General features: G+C 47.7%; 12 protein-coding genes across 12 annotated transcripts; 7 read left to right on the top strand and 5 right to left on the bottom strand.

The window, feature by feature from the left end:
• Positions 1–207: 207 nt before the first annotated feature.
• On the bottom strand, positions 208–1360 carry gcy1 (putative glycerol dehydrogenase Gcy1). Its single transcript, XM_057275124.1, has 3 exons — positions 1279–1360; positions 837–1214; positions 208–782 (listed from the first exon to the last, which is right to left on the bottom strand). Exons 1-3 carry the CDS (start codon positions 1296–1298, stop codon positions 287–289), a joined length of 894 nt encoding a protein of 297 aa, XP_057139762.1. The 5' UTR covers positions 1299–1360; the 3' UTR covers positions 208–286.
• Positions 1361–1446: 86 nt separating this feature from the next.
• N7471_002403 (PSME3-interacting protein) lies at positions 1447–2866 on the top strand. Its single transcript, XM_057275123.1, has 2 exons — positions 1447–2086; positions 2199–2866. Exons 1-2 carry the CDS (start codon positions 1921–1923, stop codon positions 2774–2776), a joined length of 744 nt encoding a protein of 247 aa, XP_057139761.1. The 5' UTR covers positions 1447–1920; the 3' UTR covers positions 2777–2866.
• Positions 2867–3100: 234 nt separating this feature from the next.
• Positions 3101–4940, bottom strand: N7471_002402 (sugar porter family MFS transporter; the record flags this gene model as incomplete). Its single annotated transcript, XM_057275122.1, has 7 exons — positions 3101–3758; positions 3835–4091; positions 4142–4385; positions 4447–4638; positions 4689–4764; positions 4815–4860; positions 4914–4940. The coding sequence occupies 7 exons, from the start codon at positions 4938–4940 to the stop codon at positions 3101–3103; spliced, it is 1500 nt and encodes a 499-aa protein (XP_057139760.1).
• Positions 4941–5708: 768 nt separating this feature from the next.
• N7471_002401 (alpha-N-arabinofuranosidase) lies at positions 5709–7515 on the top strand (the record flags this gene model as incomplete). The annotated part of the gene is made up of 6 exons (XM_057275121.1): positions 5709–5815; positions 5871–6065; positions 6130–6257; positions 6317–6405; positions 6465–6564; positions 6617–7515. The coding sequence occupies 6 exons, from the start codon at positions 5709–5711 to the stop codon at positions 7513–7515; spliced, it is 1518 nt and encodes a 505-aa protein (XP_057139759.1).
• Positions 7516–7644: 129 nt separating this feature from the next.
• N7471_002400 (uncharacterized protein) lies at positions 7645–8009 on the bottom strand (the record flags this gene model as incomplete). Its single annotated transcript, XM_057275120.1, has 3 exons — positions 7645–7699; positions 7768–7850; positions 7908–8009. 3 exons carry the CDS (start codon positions 8007–8009, stop codon positions 7645–7647), a joined length of 240 nt encoding a protein of 79 aa, XP_057139758.1.
• A 778-nt stretch (positions 8010–8787) lies between these two features.
• On the bottom strand, positions 8788–9037 carry N7471_002399 (uncharacterized protein; the record flags this gene model as incomplete). Its single annotated transcript, XM_057275119.1, has 2 exons — positions 8788–8934; positions 8993–9037. 2 exons carry the CDS (start codon positions 9035–9037, stop codon positions 8788–8790), a joined length of 192 nt encoding a protein of 63 aa, XP_057139757.1.
• A 313-nt stretch (positions 9038–9350) lies between these two features.
• On the top strand, positions 9351–10448 carry N7471_002398 (LLM class flavin-dependent oxidoreductase; the record flags this gene model as incomplete). Its single annotated transcript, XM_057275118.1, has 1 exon — positions 9351–10448. One exon carries the CDS (start codon positions 9351–9353, stop codon positions 10446–10448), a length of 1098 nt encoding a protein of 365 aa, XP_057139756.1.
• A 1052-nt stretch (positions 10449–11500) lies between these two features.
• N7471_002397 (uncharacterized protein) lies at positions 11501–12427 on the top strand (the record flags this gene model as incomplete). Its single annotated transcript, XM_057275117.1, has 3 exons — positions 11501–11513; positions 11569–11658; positions 11781–12427. 3 exons carry the CDS (start codon positions 11501–11503, stop codon positions 12425–12427), a joined length of 750 nt encoding a protein of 249 aa, XP_057139755.1.
• Positions 12428–12475: 48 nt separating this feature from the next.
• Positions 12476–12934, top strand: N7471_002396 (uncharacterized protein; the record flags this gene model as incomplete). The annotated part of the gene is made up of 1 exon (XM_057275116.1): positions 12476–12934. One exon carries the CDS (start codon positions 12476–12478, stop codon positions 12932–12934), a length of 459 nt encoding a protein of 152 aa, XP_057139754.1.
• A 268-nt stretch (positions 12935–13202) lies between these two features.
• N7471_002395 (uncharacterized protein) lies at positions 13203–13916 on the bottom strand (the record flags this gene model as incomplete). The annotated part of the gene is made up of 1 exon (XM_057275115.1): positions 13203–13916. One exon carries the CDS (start codon positions 13914–13916, stop codon positions 13203–13205), a length of 714 nt encoding a protein of 237 aa, XP_057139753.1.
• A 2062-nt stretch (positions 13917–15978) lies between these two features.
• Positions 15979–17622, top strand: N7471_002394 (uncharacterized protein; the record flags this gene model as incomplete). The annotated part of the gene is made up of 3 exons (XM_057275114.1): positions 15979–16388; positions 16442–16695; positions 16751–17622. 3 exons carry the CDS (start codon positions 15979–15981, stop codon positions 17620–17622), a joined length of 1536 nt encoding a protein of 511 aa, XP_057139752.1.
• Positions 17623–19139: 1517 nt separating this feature from the next.
• Positions 19140–20099, top strand: N7471_002393 (uncharacterized protein; the record flags this gene model as incomplete). Its single annotated transcript, XM_057275113.1, has 1 exon — positions 19140–20099. The coding sequence occupies one exon, from the start codon at positions 19140–19142 to the stop codon at positions 20097–20099; it is 960 nt and encodes a 319-aa protein (XP_057139751.1).
• Positions 20100–21765: the final 1666 nt, after the last annotated feature.

Raw genomic sequence — 21765 nt, 5'->3', positions numbered from 1 at the left:
GCTGTACGACGCCACCGCGTGACCAAAAACATTAGCTAGGTATGTTTTCCCTGTTTGCATTGTTTGTTATGTTTGATACTATGATGACATCGGAATGGATTCAGAAAGCTGGTCGCGTTCTACAGGACCCTGCTACCAATTATCGAGGTCTTTGGGTTCACATTAAAACTCATTTGCTCATTACAGCTTAGATACTCAATATAGAAGTTATTGTTGTCATGGCAAAATCATTCTTTTGGTATCTAAAGCCTATGTACTCATAAAACATTCATCATTTTCGATATATTTACTCGTCATCGCCAAAGAACACCTTGATGGGGAGCCATGAGTCACCACAGACCTTGAAGCGGTCCTTAAGGTTGTCAAGCTGGCTGACCTCATCGGCAGTCAACTCCCAGCCGTTAATATCAAAGTTGCCCTCAATGCGAGACTTGCTGACGGACTTGGGAATGACACTCCAGCCCTTCTGGATACCCCAAACCAGGAGCACCTGCTGGGGAGTCTTGCCCTTCTTCTCCGCGATCTGCAGGAGGGTGGGGTCCTTGTACAAGGGAGAGTTGGTTGAGCCCAGGCAGGAGTAACCGGTGGAGTGGATGCCCTTGGAGGTGTTGTAGGCGACCAGCTTGGGGGAGGGGTTGTTGGGGTGCAGCTCAATCTGGTTGACAGCGGGCACGATCTTGCAGCTGGGGTCATTCAGGAGCTTCTCGAGGTTCTTGATGCCGAAGTTGGAGACACCGATGTTGCGGACCTTGCCAGTGGCAGGCAGCTTCTGCACTTCTTGCCTTTGATGGAGTCAGCAATGGTTCCCCATCGAATGGATGCAAAGTGTCACTTACCAGGTCTTGATGAAGTCCCAGTCGGGAAGGTGCTTAGACAAGTCATTGGGGTCAGTGGAGCTGGGCCAGTGAACCAAGTAGAGGTCGACGTAATCGGTGTCGAGGTCCTTGAGAGAGGAATCAATGCCCTCAGTCACGCGCTTGTGCCAGGGGTTGTCCAGCTTGGTGGTGAGCCAGATCTGGTCGCGGGGCACGCCGGAGTCCTTGATACCGGCACCGACCTCGGCCTCGTTGCCGTAAGCCAGGGCAGTGTCAATGTGGCGGTAGCCGGCGAGAAGGGCGTTCTTGACGGCCTCGCGGACCTCATTGGGCTTGGACTGCCATGTTCCCAGACCGATGGCGGGGATCTTGGCGCCGGTGTTGAGGGTGTAAGTTTTCCTGTAGAGAGATAAGGGTTAATGCGATGGTCTTGGGGGAGTGTGTTCCATTGCCAGGGACGTACTGAGTGTGTTGGTTCGACATTGTGATATATTTCGAAAAATGGAATAATGAATTAAAAAAGACGAGCTTCAAGAGACAAGGGGCTTTATATAATAGCCAAGTTTAAAGTGGGCAGGTCCAAGAGCACCGATGATGTCGTGGGGGGAGGGGGGGGGGGTGGGGGGTAGTAATTGACCATATTGGACAGATTGGATGTTGTTTCTCTTCACTTCTGTTGTTATTTGCAACATATTGATCCGTGGACAACGAAGTCAAGAATTACCCGAGTGGCCATTTCCAGTTCCACTGAGACAGACATCTACATCGTCATACTGGAGCCCTGGGGGGTGTTCTTGAGGGTATAACCAAGAGGACAAGGGAGACGCCATTTTGGCTAAATGCACGTTTCCACTCATATTTGACCCACATCCTCCAATTGAGATCGACCCCCCAATTCTTCCAATTCTCCGATTTCCCCTTGTCTTACGTGAAACTTACCTTTCCAGAATCTTCTCAATCTCTTTCGTTCACCATTATTATTCGCCCGCGTTTCGGTCCATTCCACGCCCCCCACCCGTCACCGGATAATTTCGCATTCCGACCGACCATTATACCCGAGTGCTCCATCCCGTGACCCATAATCATTTTACCCAGCCCGATCACTATGTCATCAGGTTTCGTTTCATCCGGGACAAACGAGAAGCCAATCGAGCGGGACGATGAGTGGCTCAAAGTGCAGCAGGAGCTCGAGGAGGAGCGGAGACGAAAGGCCGAGATAGGGAAGCAGGATGAAGGCAAAAGTCTCTTTGAGGTGTTGGAGCGGAATAAAAGTGAGCCCGACTCGGTTGCCTGGCCCTGTCTGCACGAACGGAGAAAAGAGCGGACGATTCATCCAGGAATCTGGCTAACATGTTAGGGTGATTTTCCTCGGGTATTATACAGTGGCCAAACAAGAAGCTTTTGAAGAGAAATCCCGTCTCAAAAACCAGTTTCGATCCCTCGATGAAGACGAAGTCGACTTCCTGGATTCTGTTCTCGAGTCAACACGCGCGCAGGAGGCTGCTGTGAAGAGGGAAACGGCGGAACAACTTGAAGCATTCCGCCGACAGCGCGAGGAGGCGCAGAAAGCACTGCTTCAATCAACCTCGTCGGATGTGACACCCGTGCAAGAAGAATGGACCGCACTAGCACGCAAGAGACGGAATGATAAACACAAGAACTCATTGATCCCAGGGAAGAAGCGCAAGGCTTCAGTTACCGAGAACACCGCTGGGAAGGACACACAGAATGGGAAGGACTCCCAGAAACAGGCCGGAGCTGACGGTTCGATTACCAAGAAGCTGGCCCAAGGGACTTCTAAGCCCAATAAGGCCACACCTGCTGCTTCTGAAACTACAAATCCTGCCACACAGCCCAAGGTGGTGACAGATACAGAGAAGGGACAAGTAAAGCCAAAAAGCCCGACAAAACCACCCCCGGTTTCACTTGGCTTGGGAGGATACAGCTCGGATTCTGAATGATGAACCAAAATCCATGGATGGCCTCGGGAACTAGTTAGCACAAATATCTAAGTTAACATTGTATTATGTAGCTCAAATTAATGATTCAAGAAGCAAATGTCTCTGCAAGTATAATAAGAAGGCATGGCTTGGCCTCAGGTATGTTCACATTCTCAAGTCATCTGTTAGGTGTCTTTTCTTATATACATCACAAGGTCAATGAAATTTACCAACATTTCGCTCCATAGGTAACAACTTTATTATTGTATCTCAATATCAAATCAACTGAGCTTTCCACACATGCAACATCAACTCCCCTACAAAGCCTCCGCTGTGATCCTCTTTCTACTCAACATGCAGCGCGTTTTGCTTCACTTCCTGCTCCTCAACCTTGCGCTCCAGGTCATGGGTCATATAGTCTTCCTTGCGACTTCCAGGCACAATCCATGGCGCATTTGTGAACATTTGGTTCATTTCCTCGAGAGGCACGCGCTTTGTCTCTGGAAGCAAAAGCCAGAAGAAGAGCGCATTGGTGAAGTTGCAGACGACAAACACGAAATAGAATCGGTATCCAATATTGGTCATTGCGATAGGCGTGACCTGTCCAATCATCGTGTTGAAAGCGAACGAAGTCATCGTGGCAATCGAGACACCCTTGGCACGCGTGCGAGTGTCGAACACTTCGGCTGGGATGATCCAAGACAGAGGACCACAGGTTGCAGAGAAGGAGAAATTGTACAGCCAAGTCATGATGATGAAGCCCCAATGGGCGCCGCTGTTGTTGCTTGATGGAGGGAACTGTGCGAGCAGCACGGTTGCAACGATGAAGGTAATCATGTTGCCGAGATTGCCGCTGATTAGAGTCCAGCGACGACCGAAGCGATCAATGTACATCATGCACAGGAACTGTCCGACCAATGCGATGATGGAGTTGATTGTCTGGTACTTCAATGTGTCTTTGTTGGAGATACCGATTTGACCATAAATCTGGGGTGAGTAGTATCTAAGCACGACATCAGGTCAGCTGAGTGGTTCTATGTTGATGCATCCGTGGCGCTGGTAAATCATTGCACACTTACTGAATGGCGGATACACCGGTCATCTGGCCAGAGGCTTGCAGTGCACAGCAAAGAAACAGTCGACGGAACGAGGGACGATCGGTGAACAAGTCGAGATATGACTTTGCCTCGTGCTCATGCTCAAATGTGATGCTCTCCTGAATTTGAGCGAACTCTGCCTGGACCCAAGCGTCGTTTTCGTCACCATGCGCATGCAGCTTTGCCAATGTCTGCAATCCCTCTTCGGTGCGATTGTGGTCGATGAGCCAGCGAGGCGACTGGATAAACGTTAGCTATTGGAGTTGGCCGGATGGAAACTAAAGCCTACCTCAGGGAAGAATGAGATCAAAACACCCAAGAACACTGCAGGAGCAACCTGCAAACCAAGAGGGAGTCGCCATTGTGCATCGTTATCCTCTGCAAAGCCGGTGTACGTTCCATAACCAATCGAGGCAGCACAGAGCGCTCCAATACCTAGCATGAATTGCTGCAAACTTGTAACTCGACCACGGATGCTAGGGTGACAGATCTCGGCTTGGTAGAGAGGAATCATCATCGTGAGGAAACCGACACTAAGAATCAATGTGATTAGTCTCTATTTCGGTATCTGTGGCTGAGAGAGAGATCACATACCCTAACCCGGCCAGGAATCGTCCACTGTACAGGTAGGCGAGTGTTCTCGCACCGGTTTGAAGACCACCTCCGAGAGTGAAGATTAAACATCCTAATGAGATGGTCCGTCGTCTACCTAAGTAATCTCCACTGGGACCCGCAAAGCCGGCACCAAAGAATGCGCCAGCGGTGAATAGAGCCACAACTAATCCTCTGCAATGTTGTTAGATATTTCCATGTTTTATATGGCATGCGAGACTGACGTTTGAGTATCATTTGCCTCAAACCTGGCTTTAAATGATTGACAGACAAGCACCTCGGCGATGACACCCAGATCATCTGCGACTATATTAGATTCTGCGAGTCAAGAAGGGCAGCTGTAGACATACATCCATAAAGGAATGATCCAAGAGAGGCAAAGACTCCGACCAGGAACTATATCGAACATGAGCTCGGGCTTCTTAATGTGATTGTCCATTCGTTCATACCTGGTACCATGCTGGCGAGAGACGCATGGTTTTGAGAAGTGGATATTTTATAGAAGAATATGGGGAATGAAGATCAACCTCCACATGGCATTCATTCTCCGGGGGATCATCTCTACATATACGGGGGAACCCAACGACACATGAACGCAAATGGGGCAATTAGCCATGACTCCGGAGATTCGTATACTGCATGGGGAAGTCAAGGCTTGAACTGCGCTAACATCGCGTGGTGCAAACCGGGGAGAATTCGGATAATCACCAATCGCTTCCGATATTTTTTATTTCGCTAGAAATGGTCCGAGGTGATGAGTTCCAAGTATGCGGGGAGGAGTTGGCGAAGAAATGTGGCGCGCGATCTCGACTGTGATTGACGGAAGATCTCCCACATTTCTCCCATCTCCGGGCATCGTGAGGCTAGACTATCGACTCATTGGTCTATTGAGCTATCTTTGATCCAGAACGCTAACTAAGGGCTTCGTCTCGTTTCTCCGGTAGCCACTCTAGCCGCTACTAGGGTTAAGACAAGGGTCATCATCCGAATCTCACGATTGTTCCCCCGCAGGAGTTTTGCCGCTTCAAGGTCCGAGACATCGGTTATTTCGATAAATGTCCTTTGGTCTGTATACATCTCGCTTCTTTAATTGTCTTCTATTAATCGCGCCCTTCGAGCTTTAACAAAGACATCTTTTCCCTAAAGTGAACCGCGACATTGGATCCCAAGTCAAGTCGCCTATTTAGTCACGGTGAACGCCTCCAACATAAATAGTAGAAACAGACCTCCCATTCGTACAAAAAATGACGACCTTTACCAAATTGGACGATCATGAGACGCCTCTCATCTCCGTGCACCCATCGAGGCGCATCTCCAAGATCAACCCGAACATCTATGCCGGCTTTACCGAGTAAGGCAACTTGGACTTTTTCCATTTTCATGATATGAACTAACTAGTTTCGCAGGCACATGGGCCGGTGTATCTATGGTGGCATCTATGACCCTGGAAATCCGCTGTCAGACGAGAAAGGATTCCGCAAGGACGTCCTGGAGGCGTTGAAGGGGCTCAACATCCCTGTCGTTCGGTATCCCGGCGGCAATTTCTGCGCGACCTATCACTGGCTCGATGGCGTTGGTCCTAAGGATCAACGACCAGCAAGGTATGATTACTTCTCATGTTATGTTCATTTTGCTAGAACTTTACTGATGTGGCCCTGCCGAAAGACCTGAGCTTGCTTGGCTCGGAACAGAGACAAACCAATTTGGCACTGACGAGTTCATGCAATGGTGTGAGGCTCTGGGCACAGAGCCGTATCTTTGCTTCAACTTTGGTACCGGTACCCTAGACGAAGGTATGTTCTTATTTAACTCTACCTTTCTACGAAGACATGCTGATGTTGGACCACCTTAGCCTTGGGCTGGGTTGAGTACTGCAATGGAACTGGCAATACTTACTATGCGAATCTACGAAGAAAGAATGGCCGTGAGGAGCCCTACAATGTATGTTCAGATAAGAGGTGCAATCTTTCTCGCTGGGTTCAATCTAACAACCTGAGCAGGTCAAGTACTGGGCCCTTGGAAACGAGTGTTGGGGTCCCTGGCAGGTGGAGCAGATGACCAAGGAAGCGTATGCTCACAAGGCAATTCAATGGGCCAAAGGTAATACTTCATTTTATTACAGCAGAAACTTCACGCTAATATGATCTCACAGCTCTCAAACTCCTGGATCCCACTCTCATCTTGATCCTCTGCGGCCAAGATGGCACCGCTTCATGGGATTACTACACACTAAACCAGTGTCTAGTGCCTGCCCACTCCGCATTGTCAACCAGCTCAGTCCCTTTGATTGACATGCACAGCATCCATCTCTACACATCCTCATCATCCCACCTCCACAACGTGACAGCACCACTAGCAGCCGAGCGCGCAATCGAAATCACATCTGCTCTAATAGATCTCGCCAGGGTTGAGAACAAAGTTCCCCCCGAGCAACTTCGCCCGACAATCTGCTTCGACGAGTGGAACGTCTGGGATCCCATCCGTGCAGAGGGAAGCCAAGGCGCCGAAGAAAGCTACACGCTCTCCGACGCCCTCGCCGTGGCCGCCTGGTTGAACGTCTTCGTCCGAAAGAGCAAGGATGTCAGTATGGCGTGTATCGCGCAGACCGTGAACGTCATCTCGCCCTTGATGACCACCCCAGAGGGAATTACCAAGCAAACGACCTGGTGGCCGCTTTGGCTGTTCTCGCGATACATGCGCGGTTGGACCGTTGCCAGTCATGTTTCTTGTGGAACGTACGAGGGTGAGACCACTCCTAAGTGGATTCGAAGTGCCAAGGATACACCCTGGTTGGATGTTAGTGCCACTCTGGGAGATGATGGGTTTGTCAATGTTGCTGTGGTCAATATTCATGATACTCAGGACTTGGAAAGTCGGGTTGAGGGAGCACAGGGTGAAGTGGCTGTGTTCACGGTCACAGCGGGCGATTTGTCCGTGACGAATATGAATGGCAAGGAAGAAGTGGCGATCCAGGAGTCGACCTGGAATGGAAGTGGAACGTATGTGTTCCCGCGACACTCGCTTACTCTACTGAGATGGAAGGCTGAGTGAGTTAACCTATACGAGATGGTATCCTGGGGACAGCAATAGACTTTCAACCAATACATAGATATTCAATCAGTTCAATTTGTTCTTGTGATCTATGTCTAGAGCACCAAGTCTCGTAAATATGTCTCAACTCTAACCGTAGTTCACATCATGGACGGCTCCTTCATCATTAACATGGATGTTGAGTCTAGATTCAATCATGCACCGTCAGCAACATGGTCATTGACTCCATGGCACCGTGCAGTGAGACGTTACCTGTTCGGATTATGATCCATGGACTTCATGTCACCCGGCTTCAATACCCGGTGAGCTTCGGGAAGATCTTTCTTTGCGAAGGACTAGGAAACAGTCAGAATTCCATATTTCATTCCGACGATTTCTCAAAGGTGACGTACTGTCTCATTACTAGTGTCGCTAATCGTCTTGCCCATGAGCTTGTTGACCCACTCGGACTTATCGCCGAGTGAGGAGTTGATTCCTGGAACGACAAGAGGCATGATGGCAGATTAAAAGTAGTAGTCAATATATTCAAACGGAGAGCCGTGTAAAAGAAACGAGAGGCAAAGGGAGGTTTGTCGCGGATATAACCCATCGTTCATCGATGACGTATGATCCCGATTGGGACTAGTGTCTTATCATCCATACGCCTCTCAACAAGTTATCCATCTCCTTATTGGTCTCAACATAGCTTGGAATGATGTCAAGCTAGGGGCATTTCAAGATTCAAAACAATGTGTCCCTATTCGATAAATCCTATAGGAATTCGCGTTGAGGATGGCATATGAAAAGACTGGTGGAAATGCAAAATGCTGAGTCATGATCTGATCACCCCGGGGGCGTCAATAAGGCACTCCGACAAGGTCCGACAGGGTGTATAATATATGCCCGTGTTCGAGAGGCATATCGATGGCTTAGCCTGCGACTTGTGGAAATCAAAGTACAAGATCAATCAGAGCAACAGGAGGGTGAGGTGTCGAAGGTCTAACCAAGCTGCCGGGTCTTTGGCCGGATGGCAGATCAACCCCAACTATAACTTCAGCCAGTGATTGTTTGCGCTCGGTCGAGACTCACAGATAACAAAATAACAAACCATAAAACACTGACTTGGACTATAGCTCGCAGTTAATAAACAAGAGAACTCCCCAAGGGACACGCCCCACTTGCATTTGAAATAAACCCCAGAGTTCGGGATATATATTGGACGTTCTGCCGAAGGAACCTGAGCAGAATCACCAACCTTACTGCAAACCTCGCACTTTCCGGAAAGCCCTAAACTTAGACTAACCTGCTGGTAACTACCACTAGAGGCGAAAGTACTCCCTTGGCGTGAGTCCATACCCGCACCATATCACGACGAAGATTATCCCAGTGATCGTGTGATGAATGGAATCCTCCTGTAAACTCGTTATCTAGGGACAAGAGCTGGACAGGTTAGTCCCGAAACTGAACTGCGATCTCGGCCAGCTTTCTATAGGCTTACCTGGCGGGTCCTAGTCAACATGAGATTGCGATCCTCATTGTCCATCTTGCGCAATACTGGCGCAATACCTTCTAGTTCTCGTACTATTCTTTAGTTGATGCGACCGAAGGAATAGCGCTTACTTGAATTAGTGGGGGATTCAACTTGTAGTAACATCTGATCCGGGCCCGAAGGATATGGTTATCGACTTGCGTGCTAAGACGCAATCTGTTAGCATCTTGCGTCATGCATTGATGCCAAATCAGCCCGGAGATACTCCATGTTGAAGTATTAAAAGAAGATCGATCTACCGTAAGGTGAGAAATAAAACAGCATCTGACAAGAAAATCAGTAACGTCAAAGGTAGAAAAAAGTCATTATGCCGGAATTTATCAGCCTCACGTTCCCGAACGCATCTACCGAGATCAATCCAATCCCCAACGCCTCGATTGATCCAGAGTATCTCGTTCGATACGCCCGCAACCTTGATGATTATGGCTACAACTACACACTGGTTCCCTACGACTCCTCATCATACGATCCATTCACCATTGGAGCCACCATTCTATCTGTGACCAAAAACCTCAAGGTTATCATTGCTCTGCGACCCAACACGCTGTACCCCACAGTTGCCGCAAAGGCACTAGCTACACTGGATCAACTGAGCGGTGGTCGTGTCGTGGTTCACTTTATCGCAGGCGGAAGTGATGCAGAGCAGGCCAAGGAAGGAGACTTCCTGAACAAGGATGAACGCTATGGACGTCTTGAGGATTATATTAAGATTCTTCGCCGCGCATGGAAGTCCGATGAGCCATTTGACTGGGACAGCAAATACTACACCTTCAAACAATTCAGCAACCGCGTCCGGCCGACCAACGGCCCAATCCCTGTCTCAGTCGGCGGCTCATCGGACGAAGCATACCGCATCGGAGGCTCCCTGGCTGATATCTTTGGTCTCTGGGGTGAACCTTTGAAAGAAACCAAGGACCAAGTTGATCGCATCTATGCCGAAGCAGCAAAGGCCGGTCGCCCGGACTCAGACAGACCTCGCATCTGGGTGACTTTCCGTCCTATTCTCGCAGAGACTGAAGACCTCGCTTGGGCCAAGGCACACCGAACTCTCGATGCATTGACTACCAACCGAGCAAAGGGACAAGGAAAGGCTCCCGTGGATGCGCCGCCTCCACAGAATGCGGGCTCTCAACGTCTTCTTGATATTGCCGCTCGTGGGGAGGTCCAGGATCGAGCGCTTTGGTATCCTACTGTTACGGCAACAAATGCGCGTGGTGCATCCACTGCCCTGGTTGGATCGCCGAAGACTATCGTCGAGTCCCTTATTGACTACGTTGATCTTGGCGCCGACCTCATCTCTATCCGGGGATATGATAATCTCAACGACGCCATTGATTATGGTCGGTTCGTGATTCCCAAAGTTCGTCAAACACTACAGGAACGGGAGAACGGTGCTTCGAATTAAATAACGAATGTGAGAACTGGTCTTAGTATATATCATCAGACGAAATTGCACATATACTTATATATATTATGTCGGAAGACCACTCAATGAATCAAAGTCTAGTAAAGAACCATCCCCCAAGCAAGTTTTGATCCAAGTCCTAGCACAAACGAACCTCTAGGCGGACCTTCAAGCTAGTCAACTCCCATAACAAAAATTGCCATTGAAAACTGAGTTCGATTTTTTGTTTCTAGATCAGACAGAAGGGCTGTCTCATGGTTTGGAGTAGATCCTTTCCCAACACATTTGTCAAAGCATCTGCTACGTCCTTTTGGAACTGTAGTATATTTTTTTCAACTCAATATGCCCATTCTTTACTGCACGTTCAAAATGGCAGCGATTATGCTTGTAGTAAGGCTCACATTCAAAAGTTGCGATTCCATTGCGACTATCCATGCACAATGCCCAGCAGAGATCGAGCCGTTTTCTTGATCAAATCCAATGGCCCTCACACTGTCTTCCCAATCCTGGGGTTAGGCATCAACAAAGACAACATGAGTCTACTCTCAATTGTCTGCTAATAGCAAGCCCATGGTGGGAATTCCTTGTAGCTAACAAAGAAGTTGTTCCCATTCATCTAGGTTATGATGCCATGGTGCTGCAGTTTATTGTTGTAGCCCGTTCGTTCACCTGGTCAGAAGTCTTTTCTTACATTCGACCAGTAATACCCTCTCTTCTATGTTACTTTTATATTACTTTGATCTTACTTTTATCTTACTTTTATCTTACTTTCATCTTACTTTCATCTCCTTTCTTACCTGCACGGCTGTACATCCTCTCACATCCATCTGACTTGGTCTCCACTCATGCACATCAAGGCTCGGCCCGAACCGAACCGACCTGCTGGCCCTGCGCCCTGGGCCCCACCCGCTCCAGTCGCCTGACTGAGCGAGATCCGATCTTGACAAACCTGGAGGTGATGAAGATTCCACTATCACCACTCACCGTGGCTGTCAGTCCTGGATTTGCCAACTGGAGCAGGGTGTGTGGCCAAGCCGAGCGACCTGACTAGCATGACAGCCTTTTGTAAGCGATTAGCTCATTTGACAGACTTGCGTAAATTCACTAACCCTGAGAATAGTGCTCGCCGAGGTGCTCCGACAGGCAAATGTCCCAGCTGGTGTGATGAACATTGTCTTGAGATCCCTGATTGTCCAGGCTTCGGACCATGGTTGATTGCTGGCATACTGAGGTCTATTGAGATGACTTTTTCAGGGTATAAATGCCCTGCCATTGCTAGTTTGAATAGATCATGATGCTTCCTCTTGTTTTTCTCCTCCTACCAGTAGATAGAACACATTGTTTTCGGAGATGGACTCGACACTGGCTCCACCCTTGTGAGCTCGCCTCTTGTGCGAGGGGGTTCGTTCTCTGGAGGGGCCAAGACCGGAATTCAGATTCGAAATGACTACGAGAAGTTCATGGGCTGGGTCAAGAAAAAACTCAGTCGCCTGCAACACACAATTGTTTCTGCCCAGGCGGAATACGAGAAAGTCCAACAACAGGCTGTGAAGGAAGCCACCGATGCACTTGAAGCTCACCGAGCTCGTGCCATTACCGAAGTACCCGAGACTGCTGAAGTCAAACACTCCGCTGAACTAATGCAAACCATGTACGGCGAGTTAAGGGAACAACATAATCGTGTGGTTGAAGAGGCAAAGGATTACGCCAATGCGGTGCGCCGCCTCCAACTTGACAGACCAACTCACGCGTGCCCTGAGATACTTGCTTACATTGAAACCTCTAACCGAAACCAATCCAATCGATCTGTCTTTGCTGTTAAGAGTGTTGAAGGTGACATTGAGCCCCGAATCAGCAGCAAGTCGACCTACCTCCCAGATCTAGAAAGGCTCGACTATGGACTCGACCCTCCCTTTGAGAGCTGGGTCATTGATATGCGCGGCAAGCTTCTGTTTAACGCGGATCACTACCCCACATAGAAGCACAAAGTTATCTACTTCTCATGCCGAACCACTGGAAAGGCTCACATGCACTTAAACACACATTTACGCCAGGATGCCATTCTTCCGTACACTCAAGTCCAGGATATGTTCGATGATCTCGAGGCAATCTCCGGTGACCTGAGCCATAAAAACGAATCCCACAGACTGGACATGAAACCCACAGATGACTTTCACACCTACCTTTGCATGCTTTTGTATAGGTCTGGTGTATTCGGAACTCGTTTCGAGTTCTTGAAGCACGAGGTGGGTGTCCGCCTGACCAGAGGTCTGAAGGGAGCAGTCGCGCGTGAATTTCTTGACGACAGCGTCACGCTTGAGGAGTTTACAAAGCTTTGTGCGAAGGAAGCTAGTCGCCTGGAGCTTGAATACAGCAAGAACCATAAGAGTGGAAGGAAGGGGGAAAACACGTCATCTCTTTCTCACAAGCTATCAGGCAACATGCTCGAGACGTCGAACGAACCAGAACCAGAAGATAGTGGGTGATAGATACATGCCGATACTTCTCACTCTAACACATTGGATCCTGTCACACTTTCTAGGTTTGGTTAACCTTGCTTGGAGAAGTAGGAAACAATAAGCTACTAAAGGATTTAAGGGTTCGATCAATCTAGGATTCCCATACACTTCTAACGTGAAATTATAAAAAATACTCTCCCAGTCCACCGCACTCTATAACAACTAAAGTAAGCAAATTCCTCTATGATCTTCACCTCCAAGTCAAACCCCTAGAAGGAAAAGCTCAATGCAGACCTCAAGCATCCTCGATATCAAAACGCATATCAAGCCTGTGAAGGCAAATACCGGACTGGAAAGTAACAATTCGTGCAACTCGTTTGAAACCCTGGCCAAAAGAACCTAGAATGAAGGATCCGACAACCTTACCGATGGGCGTACCCATAATAGCGGTAAACTCGGGTGAAGAATACTCCCAGGTTTGAGGTTCTGCTGATGGATATCTAGCTCCCTCACGGGACGGGTAGATCTGTTCCTCAATAAAGGGTTCAGTTGCAGCTTCCTGCACCTCGTTCATAAAGATAAACTTCACCTCATGCAACGGAAAGTGCGTTTCATAGGAAATCTTAGCAAGTTCGGACATGTGCGGATCGTTCAACTCTTGGTATCTTCTGATAGAATAGACAAAAAGCACACCTGGTCCAATCGTCCCGACCAATGCCGTGATTCCACCGTCCGTCTTGATGATCGAGTGCCGTATATACGGGGACTCTGTGGGATGTAGACTAGCTGGAATTGGATATCCAATTGGCAGACCAAGACCCACAATAGAGGCATTCCGGTCTGGTGATAACCATTCCCTGTCATGGTCGATATTCCAGTCCATGGGGTGTGGCAGAGTCCATGTGGCGAGTGTAGTTAGGGGAACTGGGCATCCAGGCTCGTCGGCATTTTCCATCCATCGGATCAGCTTAGCCCCGTACGGCTCAAACTCGGGATACTTAAAATCCATTGTGTGATATGGTCAGTATGACGATCTGAGTAGACAGCAGGGGGTCTCCAGCAGAGTTATATACTCGAAGTCAGCACATATAACAACGATAAGCAACAAAGCAAGGTTGATAATGGCATTGTGCAGCACATTAAGTTGAATAATTGTCAAAGACTCAAAGATATTATGCGTAGAGTTCGTTGGCTTTGTTATGGACAAAGCAGATAGTCCTCTGTCTATGACCCCTGCTACATCCTCCTTTGACTGTGTAAATGGTACATTGTATGTAGGCCTCGGCTTCCTTGATAGACAATACTTCGAACTGCTGGAAGAAGTTTAATCAACCCGTCTGACATGGGGTGAACTTATAATCCGACTGATAATAATACAGCATTGCAATCACTGTTTTAGGTCAGGACATTCCACTTATCTTGCAAGAGAAATCTCAACATGCCAATCCAATCTAAGGGGCAGACCCATGGTGTGCTAATGAAATTTCCGCTCATCCCTGGAGTTGGAAAGAATATGTGGAGCCAGTAGTGGAACAAGCACACGGAGATCACGATGGAAAAGCACGTAGGACCTTGCGCTGAAAATCAAAGGGAGCGGTAGCCATTAGTGGACCTTTGATCAAACCCCAAATGATAAGGCAGTTCCAGGCAGTGCATTAGCCACTGGGGGGATTGTCGTTGGAAGGAAGGTGTTGATCTGAAACTTATACCTACATACATGTAGGTACATAGGAACATGTGCTTCCGAAAAGGGAAGGTGGGTCCATACCACGTGCGAGTATATCTGTACATCGTGTATCTATTTCTGTCTATAACCCATAGTTACCTACTAGTACATATTAACTATGGGTATTTCTAAGGTTGAGTCATGTATTTTATTCTGCCTCCGGGTTGATCAGCGACCTGGAAATTCCGAGAAATGAAGGGAGATAACTAAAAGACGGGGTAGGATACTCTCCAACACCACATATCTCTAACGCCACACAGGCAACGTAAATAGATTCGGTGTAAAATTGTCCGGTCTTTCGCCCGCCTATTATCACGCAGAATATTTAGCGTTATCACCGGGCTCAGTTTCTCGATATGATATTGTTCCAATTCTAAAATTTTCCATTGATCTTACTACATCCACCCTCCACACTGTTTCACAACTTGTCTCAACCACACCAATGCAGTAATCACCGCAGAACATGAGTGTTGGAGCTCGATTTTGGCTATGAAATGGCCCAGAAACCCAATTTCTCGACGAGAAAATAGGAAATAAAGAAGGAAAAACTGCGATCTATTTTTGACCCTTGCTTTCGAGTATCTTAGGAAGCTTTGGTGTTGTTGTTGTATTTAACGCCAGGCGAAACATAGCCGAAGCCCATGCTCCTGTAACCTCCCAGGAGGTATGTGGACGTGCCAAGCTATGGAGTTATGTACATATTGTGCAGCCATACAAGGCAATTCTATCTAAATGAGGTGATGGTGTCATCAATTGAGTGCCCGTCCTTGTTCGCCGGTTGAGATGGATGCAATGCCAGAGCAATGCCAGAGATGGACGCAGAGGTGTCAGAGATGGATACAGTGCCAGAGATTGATGCAGAGGTGTCGGAGATGGGTTTCAATCGTTCCCATGCCCGAGGGCAGTGCCCGGAGCGGAGGCCTGAGTTCTTGGGGGAGCGAAGACGTAATGACAGAAGATTGGGGCAAATTCACAGAAGAAAAGGTGGTAGAGAGAGCGAGGGTCGGGGCGGGGTACCTTAGGAAGCAAGCCCAGGTGTTTGTAGATATGCCAATCTCATGTGCCTCGCTTAATCTTGATTCACCGCACGGAGCTCTCACCCAGGCTATCGAAAGGGTACAACAAACAAGAGCATTTGTCCTCTCATCCTTTTCGACGCTTCCCATTCTGATACATCCTGACCCTGTCAACAACTTTAGCACAAGGTACGTCTTTCGACTAGAAAGTATCAACAAGGATTAGCCTGATCCTAGTCTTACTTACTCTCCCCAACGTAGGGTTTATTCCAACCCCGTAACGCGCGGTAATCCTTCACTTGATCTGTCCTCCCTGTGTTCCATCCATCATGGAAACCCTTTCGACGCTGTGGCAGCTCGACACCCTGGGCCGGGCCATGGACCACTTGGACACCTCGACAAAGGAGTCTCTTCGTCTTCAGAACTTCATCGACAACAACTTCCTTGATTGTGTGCACACATCGGAATGGATCACTTCGCGTGCCCCTGGTACAGGTGGTCTCCTGCTGGAAGTGCCTCGCAGTCCTGCAAATGTCGTCGAGTACGCCATCAATGTCGCATCGCGAGCTTTCCCTGCATGGTCCCAGGAAACACCTCAGCAGCGGTCTGATGTTCTGTTCCGAATTGCATCAATCATGGAGCAAAAGAAAGAGATGTTTGCGGTTTGGGAAAGCATTGACCAAGGCAAGCCGGTGTATCGCGCACGGGCTGAGGTTGGCCGTTCCATTGAACATTTCCGGTTCGTTCACGCCCTTACTATATATTAGCACTTCTGACATTTCTTCTTTTCAGATACTTTGCGAGATACATACTGCATGACGAGAAGACCGCGGTACGTCTGAACAATAGCCGAGCTGAAGGCCGAGCTGAAGGCCCAGCTGAATCAACTTTGACGTACGAGGACCGAGTGCCAGTCGGTGTCTATGCCATTGTCACTTCATCCAACATGCCGCTTTACCTGTTGACGTCGAAGATTGCCCCTTGCCTCGCATTTGGATGTACCGGTGTGGCCAAGCCGAGCGACCTCGCTAGCATGACCGCCTTTTGTAAGCGATTAGCTCATTTGACAGACTTGCGTAAATTCACTAACCCTGAGAATAGTGCTTGCCGAGGTCCTCCGACAGGCAAAGGTCCCAGCGGGTGTGATGAACATTGTTTTCGGAGATGCCGACGCTGGTTCCACCCTTGTGCGCTCGCATCTCGTGCGAGGAGTTTCGTTCTCTGGAGGAACCAGGACCGGAATTCAAATTCGAAATGATACTTTGGTTGACATTCATAAGCACTTGTCTCTTGATCTCCGAGGCATTAGTCCAACTATTGTCTTCGGCGATGTCAATATCGATGAGGCGGCTGCTGCGGCAGCCTACGCGGCGTTTCAAAATAGCGGCCAACTCTGTCTGAGCGGTTCTCAGATCTTCGTCCACCAATCGATTTTCAAGAGATTTTTGCCCGCGCTCATCCGACGTGTCAATATGAATTACCGGCCAGGCAAGGAACTTGGTCCTGTTGTTTCTCAGGAGCATTATGCCAAGATTCGACACCAGCTAGTTCAGGCCAGTGAAGAGCATGCCAAGTTTGAGGTTGGAGGGATTCCCGATGCAGTTCCCGAGAATGGTTTCTTGGTCAAACCCACGGTCTTGAGCGATGTATGCACCAATAGTCTCCTGGCACGGGAGGGGATCTTTGGACCTGTGGCTATCGTCTATCCATTTGACTCGGAAGAGGATCTGGTCAGGCTGTGCAATGACAATCCCAACGTAGTGGGAGCTCTTGTGCTGACTGATGATTTGCCCCGAATCAGCCGAATTGGAGAACATCTTGATGCAACGTTGGTGTGGGGAGGCTGCTGGCTTGGGCGTGAGCTTGGGGCCGGACTCAACGACATCAGGGCGACTGGCACGGGATGGGCAGGAGGCGCACGTAACCGGGACGTGTTTACACGTCTGCGAGCCGTGCATGTTCATTCCTACTAGCAATGGAACATGGATGTTGCAGGGAGACCTGATCAAGGAAGATGCAGGTCAAGGAAGATGCAGGTCAAGGAAGATGCAGGTCCATGGGAGGATGGAAGTGAGATAACGGATTTTTTTCGAGGATTGCCACAGGGACAACAGTGCTTTGTACATAGCAACCTCACAGCAGTTCAGACTTTAATGAACCACAGCTTATGTCGCCAGATTTCAACCGCTTATGTCGTCAGATTTCAACCGAATATTGGGATGCGAGTGCGCCTCTCGACAAGTTGGGCTGGAATGACATCTATGGGGGTCAGCTATGTGACATTAGTTGATGTGTTTCTCTAACATACCTCTTTTGAATGCTCGTTTCTTAATGGTGTTAGTTGTATGAATGTTGTTGATTTCCACGCGTCGAATTCCCGTCTATCTAGCCCCCTCGATAAGCCGGATATACATAAATCCGTATATACAAAGCCGGATATCGAACCTTTCGTATACCCGATTTAGGCAACTTCCGGGGTCAGGACGGATGAGGGCTTTGCCGGAGAAGGCTTGTACTACAACAACCCCCACAGTGGATCTACTAGCGTCAAGATTTCTGCCCATATTTTATGCAAGTTGTTTCAATTGCATACAAATAAATGATAACGCTCTGATCTATGAGGTTATCCTAATTAGACGATAAAAACCAGATATTGCACTAGATTATGCTGAGCATATGAGATCGCCTTAGAATAATGGTAGGTGAATTTCACTAGGGTAGACTGTTGTATGCTCCAACAAAGAGTCAGTCCTCTAAAACAAATATTCACCCGCCTTTTTGTCCTCCGTTTGCTTCTGGGGAACAGCTCGCTGTCCTTCTTTTTTCTGGGTGAATAATAAAGAACTTACTTCCATGCTGAAACTCTTTCCTGTGACCACCATGACCTTGCAGAGAGAGGCTCTCCTTCACTCTATGACTCTCTGTCCTCATGCAACATGGCTCATTACTAAGTCCGGCACTATACTTCGTGATGATTTCCTACATATCTAGCTTCTCAACTAGAGGGCACCTGTTCTAAACTTGGAATTTTACAATAATCGTAAGGTTAATGAATGATTGTACCTATTATTATAGGTCGTCGCTACCTTTAAGCCTAATATAAGCTGTAGCTTAGAATAGTATTGTTCCGAACAAAGCAATTTTTGTTTTGCTTTGTATTTCCACAACCTCTTTGTGAATTTATTTTTGTACTCTTTGTCAAGTGTCTCTACTTCCTTTGTACTAAGTCGTCTTGCCACTCGGTATCCTCATGGGTTGTATAGGTTGTCGAGTATTCTATTTCTGTCGACGACTTGTTTCTTTCTTCTTTCAATGGCCCTCATTCACTCGATTATCAAGGCCAATTCACAAGGACTATATAATTATAGGGTCTCTCGTTTCCTCATTACAAGTATTCATTCGAGATAAAAATTATTATAAAACACATTCAACCACACCCAAATTTCTATATCTTTTCTACACAATATAAGACAAAACAAGAGATTATAGAATGGCACATCAACCAGCAGGGCTACGCAAACGTGGGCGCAACCATGAAGATAGCAGTGATTCTTCTCGCTCCCCAACTCGCCGCTGTCTGGCCTCTAAATCACCGGGATCCCCAGTCCCTGCCAAGTCCACAGCATCTCTTCCCCCATATCCTATTCCAGATGACAACAGCTTATCCAGTTATGGAAAGACACCGTTTACGCCCACTAGTCCTGTAAGTGATGAAAGACCCCCCATGTCAAACGAACAAGTCTGCGAGTTTTATCGAAAGGGAGCTGCATTCCAAGCATGGATTGCTGACCCAACTCTAGGCGGCTGCCAATGTGGGCAATCAAGAATTACATTGTTCAATTTATTCAACAACAGCAATAAGAGAGATAGGTTTACTTGTCCCGAGAACCATTTTGATGACCCGCCCCGAACCATTCAGGAGGACTTGGAAAATTTAGGGTTTCCCACAACAGAGAAAGGGTACCGCTTCACAAGATTGACACACCACGGTTTGGACAAAGATGGCTACAAAAGGGAAACTGAGTATCAACACTCCTTCGCGAAAGGCGTTCTAATTGGTGAAGTTATTTACAGATACACGGGGCCTCATTGGTCCAATGTCGCTATTGCTCAATATAAGTTTGACCACCCCATCGATACGCTCAAATATCTTTATTTTACTAATGTCCAAAACGACGAGACCCTACCCTATGTGCAGGAAATCCTCTACCCGAGACATGATGTGGATTGGCCCGAGCTTAATCGGATTGAGAGTCAAGTATGGGAGTATGATACCGAGGAGTATAAAGAGATTCTAGGTACACAGCTAGGGAAGGCAGCGGCATGCCTTGTGCTAGGGGCCTGGGAGAGAGGTACGCATCGCATCGCTAGAGTTCTCACTCTCGGTCGTGAGTACCAGATACACCTTCGGTTTGATATTGAGCCACTCCCTACGTCGCCAAATGTTTGACCCCACTACATGGATGTATAGGGTTTCATACGCCCAACTTTTGACGGGGATGGCGATGCTAAGTAAAAGGTTGTAAGGGTTGTAGAATCATGCGAACTGTTTCGCTAGGGATTAGGTTCATTCTGGTTCGGATTCTTCGGATCTGTTAAAGTTCTGTACTCCCCGATTTTCTGTATGGTAGGTTTTTTTAGTTCTCCTTTCTGCTTGTTTTTCCTAGTTAATAACTGATTCCTACCCTATGACTTACATCCTTACATTTTTATATTCATGCTACATATAATGGTAATAGGTAGAATGATGATGGCAACTAATGAATATCAAAATGAAGTAGCAGGATATTTGACCATAGAGCTACGGTTGACCCGGGTCAATGCACAAACGCCATGAAATTATCAAATCAGGATAATCCTGGCGATTCAAATTTATTGAAACCCTACATTAACTAGTTCATGCTGGGTATGCCTAGCATCTTGCAGGTTATTCTCCGGTGGATTGTTTTACTGGGAGTAAACCTTATGCAAGACCCCCGTTAACCCGGAATAGAACCCGGTCTTAGGGCATGGTATATAAAGTCGCGTTTCCACTTGCCAACATGCTTCTTGGTCAACTCTATTAATCCTTTGGGGTGTTATAGATTTAAGCTTCCAACATGCTATTCCCCATTGTTATAGCTTTTGCTCTGGTATTTCACTCGTTGGTGACTTCAGGCCAGACTGATATTTCCACGAACCCACGTATCTACACGAACCAGAGCTTCTGGGCTCACCATTTGGAACTACCGCTTGATGGTTCATGTCACGCACTTAACAGGGAGTAGTAAGTCTACCAGGCTTATCATTATCAAACCGGACTAATATCTACTAGTAATCGCAACGTCGGGTCCGTATATATCCCCTGTGAAGCGGCATCAGGCAAAAAGAATATGTGCACACTTTACAGGTAGGTACAAGTCATGTTTTAATACAGTGCGATTGAGATTAATCCTCAGAATCAGTGATAAAAAATGCGAAAGTGAAATAGTTGCTTTCGATCGCTCTCATTCTGCTATGTTCGGGGCACCCAAATCAGATAAGGGCCCTATAGCCTATGTCGGCGGTCGCGTGGAGAGTATTAAGTGCCAAGTTGTTGATAGCAATCATCCAGTGGCAAATACGAATGGCCATGTATCAACTCAACACCCGCACAAATGTCCAGGTGACTTCTGTTCCTCTAATAGGGATTGCTATTTGGCTACGGAGAAAAGGCAATGCAATTCCGGCAGATGCCAACGAACCTAACTGCCTCATTCCGGAAGCCTAGCAATACCTGAGTTGTGACAGTGTACTTCTGATCCAAGTCAGATAGAAAGAAAGGAAGATTACTAGGACAAGTATCAGAAAGCTGCGTAGGACATACCTAGTGAGCACTATGAATGGACAGTTCTTTCTAAAGTGACAGACAGTGTAAAGATCAAGACGAATTCCAGTTAGACCCCAGTATCAACTATGTGTAGGATAATCAAAACTGACTGTGTTTCAAAAGGACCTTTCGAGTTGCCGTCCACAACTGCTGCCAATTGAATTAACCTAAAAGGAGGTTAATTCCATCATGACAGATCATGTTGAGCAAAGGGATATGAAATGATATCAGCTGTTTTTCGGTAGGGATTACACTAACAATACTGCTA

The sequence above is a fragment of the Penicillium samsonianum genome (assembly GCF_028829775.1).
Source record: "Penicillium samsonianum strain IBT 33392 chromosome Unknown utg000002l_segment0_segment0, whole genome shotgun sequence".
NCBI classification, from domain to species: Eukaryota; Fungi; Ascomycota; class Eurotiomycetes; order Eurotiales; family Aspergillaceae; genus Penicillium; species Penicillium samsonianum.
The sequence above is the reverse complement of the archived record's forward strand: the minus strand, read 5'-3'. Positions and strand labels throughout refer to the sequence as shown.